Genomic DNA, 11,744 nt, shown 5'->3' on the forward strand with positions numbered 1-11,744 from the left:
AGGAGATTGATAGACTCACAAAACCCATCATGAATCAGATCATATCTAACAAAGTTTGATTCCTCCTTTCAGATACTCCGTTATGTTGTGGTGTTCCAGAATAGGTCTACAGTGAGAGAATCCCATTATCTTTCAAATATGTCAGGTAGTCACTGATGAGATATTCACCTCCTTGGTCTAACCAAAAGATCTTAATACTCTTTCTAATCTGTTTCTCTACTTCAACATGGAATCATTTGAATATTTTAAATGATTCTGATTTATGCTTCATAAGATAGACATATCCATACCTTGATAGGTCATCTGTAAATCTAATGAAGTAGTAGTATCCTCCTCTGATACTTATGTTCATAGATCCACATACATCATTATGTATTAGACCTAGGACATCATTGGCTCTTTCACCTTTTTTCTTAAAAGGTGACTTAGTCATCTTATCAAGTAGACAGGATTCACAAGTAAACAATGATTCACAATCATCTATTTCAAGAACACGTTCCTTGATCAACCTGTCAATCCTACTCTTACTCATATGACCATGCCTACAATGCCAAAGGTAGGATTCACTGACATTATCTAATTTAGGATGTTTACTGGATGTGTACGTTACACCAACAGATCATGATATTATGTATATGTCATATTTTAATTATCCATGCATAATTACAGTATCATTCATAATGATATCACAAAAATCATCCTTTATTATAAACTTGAAACCAAGTTTGACCAAAAGACCTACAAAGATGATATTCATAAAAAAGGAGGGATTATAATGACAATCATCTAACATGATACTACTAGACTCAAAGATAAGTTGCAAAGTTTTCAAGGTCAGAACTGGAATAAGACTTCCATCTCCAATATTTAGGAACCACTCGTCCTCTCAAAATTCCTACTTACCTACAGTCCCTGCAATAAATTGTATATATTAATCGGACTTTCAGTATCCAATACCCAGATAATAGTATCACAAACAGAAAAATTATAAGGAGTTATCATATAAGTACTTTATGAAGCAATCCTTTGCTTCTTTCGCTTGTTCTTAGGTCTGTTTAGGTCAAGGGTGGCTATACAAGTAGGACAATTCTTCTTCCAATGATCCAACTTGTTACAGAAGAAGTATTCTACCTAGCTCTTGTCAACTTTTGACATTTTGATCTGCTTAGGATCGATGGCACAGGATTTCTATACCTTCTTCTTCTTTTCTCTCCTAGAGGATCGATGTCCTGCAGATAAATCTCTCACTAAATTTATCGACTCTTTCTAGAGCTAGTGGTCCTTCTTAAAAGTCTGCAATAACTCTAGCAAACTATGATAGTTTACTGTAGGTTTTGTCATTATGTAATGACTAAGAAAGGGTAGGTAAAATTTCAGTAGCAAATTGAGGATAGCATCCTTGCCAACTATTCATGCAACGGAAAGTCAAGTTTGCTAAGGCATTTAATCTGCTCAATCATGTACAGTACATGATCGATGACTGAAGCCCTCTCTCGCATACGAATATTGAATACTACGCAGGAGGTTTTATGGCTCTCCGTATCCTCATGGGTGCTGAAGGACTCATTCAATATTTGAATGATCTCCTCTAGCTACGCATCCTCGAACTTACGGCTAAGTTCGTCGTTCATAACTGCCCTCATCACACAACATACAGTCGTTTGGTCATTGAGCCACTTCATGTAAGTATCTTTCACGATACGAAGAGCGTTGGCAGTAGGTTCTTCAGATGCCTCATCCATAAGGATGTATAGAATCTTCTCATGCTCCAAGATGATCTTTAACTTTCGATACCACCTATTGAAGTTTGATCCGATGAGCTTGTCACTATCCAACAGCATATGGAGGGATAGTATGTTGGCCATAGCTGAAAGAAAAAATATAAGCTTATTAGTATATGAATTATTTTTTAATCTCAAAGATATGGACTTTAGTCTAAAAGTTCTCTCACTATTTTTATAAATTGGTAGCCTCTACCCCCAACTCGAAGAATTACACTAATTCTTTAGTGGATACTAGAATAGACACAGATTGCATTCGGACCCGAGTGTTGCTCAACCAATCTTAGTGCATCCATGGGTAGGTTTATAACCAATTATTTCTCCAAATAATTTCTAGCAATTAGGTTTTGCCCCAGGCTTCCCTTAATCAGCAGGCGTGTGGTGCCTTCACTGAAAATCCTGATTAGGTCCAATTATTAATATGACAACACTAAGTGCATCCAACAAACGGATGTCTAAATCTGAGTGTGGCTCAATCAACTGAGCATTGATCTAAAGGTACAACAGGATAGTCATATGATAAATGATAATTCTAATACGTAATAGACACCAGACGTGTGGTGTCTCCAATACCTATTTGAAATATTGGACTCATTATCACGCACCTTAATGAGAGGCTATGAATAAGTTATCCCATAACTGTATCATTTTATGGACTTAATAATTTAGAAGATTTGATTTCATTGATCTGAGAATAAGAGAAGAAGTTGACCTGCAAGCTGCAAATCCTCCCACTGACTTCATCAGGCTTTTCTTAATCAGCAAGCGTGTGGTGCCTCCACTGAAAATCTTGATTAGATCCAATCATTAATATGACAATACCAAGTACATCCAACAAATGGATGTCTAGATTCGAGTGTGGCTCGATCAATCTGAGCATTGATCTGAAGGTACAACAGGATAGTTATATGATAAATGATAATTCTAATACATAATAGACACCAAACGTGTGGTGCCTCCAATGTCTATTTGGAATATTGGACTCATTATTATGCATCTTAATGGGAGGCTATGAACAAGTTATCCCATAACTGTATCATTTTATGGACTTAATAATTTAGAGGATTTGATTTCATTGACCTGAGAATAAGAGAAGAAGTTGACCTGCAATCTACAAGTCCTTCCACTGACTTCATCAAGTTATGTAGAGGATTAGACACAAGCTGGTCTAAAGACATCTAAATCAGTCACACTAATTAATCTTGATGGCATGGGTCTGCATGAATCGACTAGTGACCTAATCAAAATATAATCTATCATGTTGGCCAGGTAAGTAAGATCAGTGGGAAGGATGTGTCCTTAAATCACCGTAGACGCATCTAGATGAGTAGCTCCCAATTAAAAACTACTTGATCGAATATGTCAAACTTACCTTAGACACTAACTGGTTAATTAGTTTTAATTTGATCTACCAAAAGATTCAGACTCAACCATGGAGCCATGATCATGGTCCATTTATTAGATCAAAAGCACAGACTTGATCAGACTTCAACTATTGAGGTTGATCTAAAAAAATTCTGATCTAATCTAATTCAACACTTGATTAGATTTAATCAATTTCTCTACTTGATCCATATATGTTTCTAACCCTAGATCTAATCCAATAGAAGAATCCAATTTATGCTAACCTTTTGCCCATCGATTTATGTGGTGTCTTAATGATATTCAGTTCTCAAATTTAGATCATTCAAACTTAATTCAAAATTAAATGTGTGAAATATATGTTTTAATCTGTAAAACTATTGTACAAAGATTTCAGATGAAACATACTATATGTTTCAATTCATAAAAAAAAAATTTGATAATATGTTTAACAATTAAACATGCATAGGTATGATCTAAACTTTATACTTACATCACATGCATCATGACAACTTTTAGATCCATACCGATTACATCTAATGTAACATGCAATTCAAATTCTAAAATAATTTTATATCTAAATTTATCTTATTGTAATAAATTATAAAGTATTTTAGATCTAATCTAAACATATCTATGATCAAAATAATTTATAAAAATTTCTTCACTTTTATTCTTCATAAAATCGGATCATAATGACACCCCTACACATCATAAGAAAATCCATCGAATGGGTAAGAGAGAGATTAATCTCTTTGATCTCTCATCATCAAACGATCTGGTAATCTCATTAATCCGAGTACTAGGCTACTAAGATCTAAAATCTAATTTCATATGTAATCACATCAATATGTAATTTTGACAAAATAGTTTATGTCATGAACATGCCCTTGATCTTATCAATCATGTTCTTTATCTAATCTAATTAGATTTGATACATCATATACATCATATCATATCTGAAATATATCTTATACTGATTATAAAATATCAATTTTAGATCTGATATCATATAGAAAATTAATTAGATGCAAGCATGAACGCATAAGAATCAAATTTTTGATTAAATCTATTTTAGTATAGTGTTGAATTTCATTAATGTTCAGATCTAAACATCCATCGAAACGGATCCAATTCAGATCTGAAATAAGTCTCACTTCTTAACAAAAATAATAATATTAAATTTTATTAAAATAAATTTTAAATCAGATTATTATTTTAATAAAAATTTAGCAACAATAAAATTCTGTTATAACAATCTTATAACAACCTTACTCAACCATTGATTAAGATCATCTAATCCAATTAAAATCAGATCAAAAATTTTATTTAAATAGATTTAAATCAGATTTAATATCTAACATAAAATTTTCATTACATACAATATATAAATAATTCATAAAAATTTATATACGCATCTATGTATTAAAGCCTGGCTCTGATACCAACTGAAGGTGAGAGAACTTGTTTCTTCGCAAATAACCAGGATTGCATCTAAAAATTTTTTATAAATCTATATGAATAAGGATCAAATTCTTACCTATATAGTAGTGAAATTGATGATCAAATCTCCAAAATATGGATTCAACCTTCGTATAGGCCTGAAAGTGCAGATCCTCTACTTCGCATGCACGCCAAATAACGCAGGAAAGTGAGATGACTTTTGATCAAAACACCTTCACAACCAAATCAAATGAGAGAGGAGAGGTGCTGGTGTGACACCTCACACTAGCAAAGGAGATGCCCAAGGATTGGCCCACGGCAAGGAGGAAGAGGGCGGCAACAAAGGGAAATGCTAAAGAGAAGGAAAGGGGATGCCCCTTCTCATGCCTCTCTCTCTCTTTCTCTCTTCTCTCAATCTGATTTATTTGCTATCTCTTATGCATCCATAGGTAGAGACTCTCTCTATTTATAGATGATTCTCATGATCTAATAAGTATAGAACTTCTAATTCAAACATACTTTGAATCAGTCCAATACTCATGAAAGAAGGACTCCTACATGAGATAGTATTACCATCATATATGGCACCCATAATGCATCCATTCTCACACCCACATAGGATGCCCACAACCAACATCATGCCAGGTGCTAGTCAGCCAAGAGAGTGGAGGAATCCTGATGCAAGTAGAACTCTAAAGATCTCATCCAAAAAGGGTCCGATTCGAATCCAATTTGAAGCTGGTTCGAAATAATTTCGAAAAGCTATCAATCCCAAACTCTTTAGTATTTTTGTACCAAGTCTAACTTAAAATTTTAAATCTAATTCAGTCTAATTAATTTAGATCTAATCTAAAATTAATTAGTATTTAAATTCAATCTCTCATAGGCTCCATGGATCATAGATCAGAAATAGTTCATCTCCGAGATTGAAACTGAACCTCATATGTAGTGCTAGTTAGACATAGTTAATTCTTCAATCTCTTTTGATCCATAACTTAATTCTCAATCAAGTTAGCTTATATGTTTAATCAAATTAAATATTTCTAAATTAGATATATAAACATAGGCCAATACTTTCGTATTTTGTCTGACTCATGTGCGTGACTCCATAAGTTCAAACACTAAGTCGGTAATACAGAAACTAATTTTTGCACTAATCGAGATACCATCTAGCAATGGTTTTCGACATCCAGATAGATTAAATTATTGTAAAAAAATATTTCAGAACCCATGCACATGGTTACTACATAATTCATCCCTTTGACCTTGAATGTTCTATGATGGTCTAGGTTTAACTATCAACCCAGATTACTTCATCCATATTATATTTCAACTTTTTAAATCCATTTCATGGATCACCCTAGCCAAGGCTTTACTCAATTGAAAAATAGTGATACATCAACTTCTATAATCCGGAGTGGTCAATCCCATCTTGATTCACACATAGACTTCATAAATACTTGACTGTATCCAGTAGTCTTTCGTCACTGCATTAAGAATTCAGATAGTCCGACATCAAAGTACAGTGAGTTGCTTGCAAGTCACTATGATGATCTCAGAATTGAGGGACACTTATGTCCATATGCTTTACGAGCAGCTCTTGACAGCAGAATGCTTAGTAGGTGAGTCACTTATTTAGTGACGATGTACTCCTATATCTCATCTATATGTCATATCAGTATTTCCATACTTTTTGGTTAAGAAGATAACCAACCCATATGGCACACAACGACCTCCATTAGATAAACGTCATTATCTTGTAATGACGTATCATTTGGTCGCAAACATATTTAAGAATTATACAATAATTTTTTTCTTTATCATTCACTAATATAGTTTTAAAGATTTTATCACAACACAAGAGTTCAAAGAAGATGTAACTTTGTGATGAATAATATCAGAATAATTTTTATTTATTAATTAATAATTCATATATAAAGAGAAACTCAATCGTCATATGATTAATTTAGGACATAATTCTCAACAATATGAATATTAGCACCTAAATTTAACCACCAATCATGTTTAGAGAAAGTAACATTAACTTCAGGGTCAAAGCTTACTGACCTAAAGATGGTGTCTTTTGATCCTTCAACTATACGAGCTTGAGGTCCGAAAGAACCAGAAGGTTTGTGAAAGGGCTCTTTCTTTCGATGAAAACAATCTCTCACAAGATGATTTGTCCTTCTGCACACAAAGTAGAACTTATCACTTAGATCTTGGGCAGGCTTGTTGGATCTAGTGTTATTGGTCTTGAAGTTTTTACCCTTAAACTTGAACTTATTGGAGTTAGGATGGTTAGGTTGGTTTGCCTGGTGCTGTTGGTTTGGTTGAAATCTAGATTTTGATTTGGATTTGGTAAGGGTCAGATTAACTTGGGCACCTGGGACTTTGGTTTGCTAGATTTTGAATCTGTGTTGGTCTTCTATTCTGATTGAATTTAAAAGTTGAGATAGGATTAGCTCTCCTTACTTATGGAGCTAACCTTTAATAAAGCCATCCCAAGAAAGAGGCATCTTATCAAGAAGGTTCGAGATCTTAAATTCTTCAATGAGAACGGTTCCATTGATTTGAAGCTTTTTATGATATTCTTAGAATTGATAGAGTTGGTCATTTATAGGTTTGTCGTCTATCATAACATATCTAAGAAATGATGCGATGTTAAATCATTCAATCCCAGCATTATCAAGGCCATATTCAGACTCTAGGTTATTCCATAATTTTTTTGCACTCTTTGCATATAGGTAAACATCATAGAGTGAATCAGAAAGGCCGGCACTTGAAATTCTACTCTTACAAAGATAATCTTCTTCAGAGGTGGCAGGAGAGGTTGAACTAGAGGAAGCAGAGGAATGGTCAATAAGCCCCAATGTAGTTAGCCAAAATTTCAATTGGCTTTGCCACTTTCTAAAGTTAGTTCCATCAAATTTGTCTGGTTTAAGACTAATGATTTGATCTCTAAGGGTAGCCATTTGCTCCAAGTATGGTTCAAAGGAGAAAATTAAAATTTTAAAAAAAAATTATTAGTTCTTTGCTTAATTTGCTTTATTAACTAGTGTCACTTAATAATATTTATTAATATTGAATTAAAATAATGCAGTAATACAAGTTTTGTGAGAATCTTTGATTAATTTTGCACAACACAAAACTATAGAAATGATGCTATGGTTAATTAAAAAAAATTATATAAATATAAAATATACAAGGAACATAAATCATAATTATGTGCAATAATTATATTTAGTATAAAATTGCATGCACTATAAAAATATCTACGGAGTCCCCTTTAGACTAAAATAGAAATTATATGAAATAATATATATATATATAATCAAATTTTTTTCTCATGATGTGTGTGGAAAAATATATATTGATGTGACAAACAAAAAAAAATAGAACCTAGCTTGGGAGGCAGTTAAACCATTGCCCTGAAGGAGACTTCGACCCTTCTCGTGCAAAGATTTGGGCCACACACCCTTCTCCAAAGTACAATCCGAAAGCCAAGTACTTCAACATCCATCGGTGGCACGATCTCGATCGGATGCCGATTAAACTCATCCTTGGCCCAAATGATCAAGTGGAAAAAAATGAGTGAGAGAGAGAGTGTGTGTTGAGAGAATTTTTTTTTTAAAGAGGAGAAGAAGAACTCTCAGAGGTAGATAAAAAAAACCTAAGGATAGAGATCCTTTTATAGGCTCAAAACGATCGCACGCGAAATTTGCGTGTGTATGAACGACGCACATAATGGCCACCTACATGTGGAGCGCTCGCGGAACGGCCGTCCGTGCACGGAGCACTCATGGAATGGTCGCTCATGTGCAGAGCGCTAGCAAAATGACTGCATGCATCCAAAGAGGAGTTTTTGAAACTCCAAAAAAAAAAACAATAGCCTACTCCTAAAGATTGATTCCATACGAATCAGAATCTAGCTCCTCAGTAGAACTCTAAGCTCTCCTCACTCCATTTCAAAGATCTCCATTCCCTTATACTATTCTATCATATTTCATACTCAACATCATCTCTAAGTTTTATCTAAAAGCTCAGATCTTTTTTATTTACTTCTGCGAGAGAATGATTTAAATATTGGAGGATCCATTATCAGGAACCTTCAACATCAGAACTTTTCTATTTTGATAGTTTTATAGGATCCAACTTAAGAGATAGATTGAGGATTTGGCACCAGTATCCGATTTGGAAGGTCTCAATCAGTTGTCCTGTAACCATCATTCTTTTCCAGCTCCTTTTCAATGGTCCAAGCCAGCTCGACTAAGCAAAGGTAGGTACCATGGCTTCTACAGTTGACGCGTTCCACCTGAACTTAATAGAAGTGAATTCTTTGATCGAACACGACAATATTTCATCGTAAGAACATGAAGAAATCGCCTCCGTCCACACTCTCAAATCAAAAGACCCGAAGCAAACACCAAGATAGAGAGAGAGAGAGAGAGAGAGCGCTGCAAATTTTTGCTCTTTCTTCTCTTTGTACTTCTTATATCTGCTTCATAATCAGGGGGAGAATCAACTTCCTCCACTGTTACATCAATAAAGAAGAGAGAAGGATAACGGGGCAGCTCTTACCGGCCTTCATGGAGGCGTCAGCCTGGGCCACGTTGCGGGCCATCGCAGCGAGGATGGCGATGCCATGCTTGGCGGCAGCGACGGTGTTTGCGGTGGGGGCATTGACGATGAGGCAACCGAGCTCGGTGGCGGCCTGCAGGTCGACGTTGTCGATGCCCACCCCGGCCTGCCCCACCACCCCGAGCCTCCCCTGTGCCGCCTCGAACACCTCACGCATCACCTTGGTCCCGCTCCGCACGATCAGCGCGTCGCACAACGGGATCTTCACGTAGAGCTCCTTCGGCGACAGCTGGTATGAGCAGTCCACGTTCTCGTGCTCGCGCAACAGCGCCAGCCCTGCCTCCCCCAACTTCTCCGCGCCATGCATCCCCGGCCGCCGCGACCCGGAGGTCCCTCCACCGTGGGACGGTGGCGATGGCGGAGGTGCCGTCGGCGAGCTTGGCGGCCTAGCCGAGGAAAGGGGACCGAGACTGACATCTCGATCGAATGAAGATGGAAGACGAGGAGGAGGAAGAGTTCAAGTTGGAGAGAGAGAGGAGGGAGGAGCGTGGGGTCGTCATAGTGTCACGGACTTCGCCTCGTGGATGAGCAAATCCGTGCGGCGTGCCAATATCACCTGCACAAAGGAGTCAGCCAAAATGCACCCAGCAAGATGCACAAAAAAATACAAGAAAAAAGCACGGCAACACGCTCAGATATGGCACTGTAAGAACAGTATTTTCATTAATGAAATCAAAGGAATACAAGTCTATACAACCGCTACTCAGACTACAATTAAGGGCTCAGGAGGAGGCAGGGGAGGCAACAATGGACACTGCAAGAATTCGCAAGGAAACCGACCCACTGGATTGTTCTCGCCCACCCTCCCAACACTATATAAGCAGGGCATCCGTCCAAATCCCACCTCGGGGATTCCAAATGATCGAGCAGCATTGCATTTTCATGGCTTGCCTTCGGAAGCCCCGACATAATGAAAACACCCCAAAACCCATCCAAAATAAGGAAAAATGGTGTGACGGTGGTTGTTCATGCCATCTAGTTACAAGGTATGTACAAGACTGTGTTAGAGGCCATTGCCAAACAAAAATATAACGAAAAAAATCCTGACAGACTCCCCCACTTGATTAGATCGACATCCTCGTCGATGTGCTCCTTCTGTATGCTTCGACCCGATCCTCCTCGTGCTGTAGTGAATCCTCCGGTTCCCAGCTGGTTTCTGACTCAGGAAGTCCTCTCCACTTCACCAAGTATTGAATTTCTGCTGCACCGCTTGGTAAAACTTGAACTCTATCCGCCAAAATGATGTCGACCCGTCTCTCCAAGGAGGTAGAAGTAGGGGTTGGACGGCTTGACATGTTCCTCGTAGGATCCATCTGATCAGCATGGTACGACTTGAGGCAACTTTCATGGAATACAGGATGCACCTTGAACCATACGGGAAGTTGCAGCTAGTAGGATACATTTTCTATCCTTCCAATGATAGGGAATGGACCTTCATACTTGCGAACCAGTCCTTTATGCACTTTGCGAAAGAACCGAAGTTGAGCTGGTTGGAGCTTGACGAGCACCATATCGCCTTGCTTGAAGTCCAAAGATCCCCTTCCCCTGTCAGCCCACTTCTTCATCTTCTTAGCAGCCTTCTCAAGGTATGCCCGTGCAATCTCCGTATTGCGATGCCACTCCTTGGCCAAATGATATGCAGATAGGCTATTTTCTGTATACCCCACAACTACTGTATGCGGAGTGGAGGGTTGCTGACCAGTGATGATTTCGAAGGGGCTCTTGCCCGATGCAGAGCTCCGTTGCAAGTTGTAAGAGAATTGGGCTATATCGAGCAACTTCACCTAATCCTTTTGGTTGGCACTCACAAAGTGCTGCAAGTATTACTCAAGGAGAGCATTTATTCTTTCAGTCTGGCCATCAGTCTGGGGGTGAAGGCTAGTGAAAAAGTATAATTTGGAATCAAGAAGTTTGAAGAGCCCGGTCCAAAATCGTCCCAAGAACCTGAAATCTCTATCACTGACTATGTTCTGAGGGATGCCCCAATACTTCACCACATGCTTCAAGAAAAGTCGAGCGGCCTCCTCTGCTGAGCAATGTAGGGGTGCAGAAATAAAGATGCCATATTTGGATAATCAATCTACCACCACAAGGATCGACCCAAAATCTCCTACTCTTGGCAAACTCGAGATGAAATCCATTGAGATGCTCTCCCAAGGCTGTTCAGGTATAGGTAGGGGTTCAAGAAGGCCACCAGGTTTGCACCGCTCTACCTTGTCCTACTAGTAAATGAGACACGTTCGAACATATTCTACCACATCCTCCCCCATTTTTGGCCAGTAGTATGCCCGCTCCAAGAGGGCAAGGGTTCGGTGCATTCTTGGGTGGCCAGCCCAAAGAGTGTCATGACATTCTTGCAATAGCTCTCTTTTAAGGTTGCCCACCTGAGGAACATACACCCGACATCCTTTTGTGAAGATAAATCCATCCTCGATCCAAAACCGCCGCGTCTTCCCTTCTTCGATGAGCTGCTTCAGGATCACAGCTCCAGGGTCTTTCAGTAGCCCCTCTCGAATCTTT

General features: G+C 38.0%; 1 protein-coding gene across 1 annotated transcript in view; it reads right to left on the reverse strand.

The window, feature by feature from the left end:
• Nucleotides 1–9,531, reverse strand: part of LOC105039735 (D-3-phosphoglycerate dehydrogenase 1, chloroplastic-like) — a 28,404-nt gene extending 18,873 nt beyond the window's left edge. The window contains exon 1 of the mRNA XM_010915999.1: nucleotides 9,165–9,531. Coding sequence (XP_010914301.1) covers nucleotides 9,165–9,531 — 367 coding nt within the window. The remainder of the gene's footprint in view (nucleotides 1–9,164) is intronic.
• Nucleotides 9,532–11,744: the final 2,213 nt, after the last annotated feature.

This window comes from Elaeis guineensis, chromosome 1, assembly GCF_000442705.2.
Source record: "Elaeis guineensis isolate ETL-2024a chromosome 1, EG11, whole genome shotgun sequence".
Classification (NCBI taxonomy): domain Eukaryota; kingdom Viridiplantae; phylum Streptophyta; class Magnoliopsida; order Arecales; family Arecaceae; genus Elaeis; species Elaeis guineensis.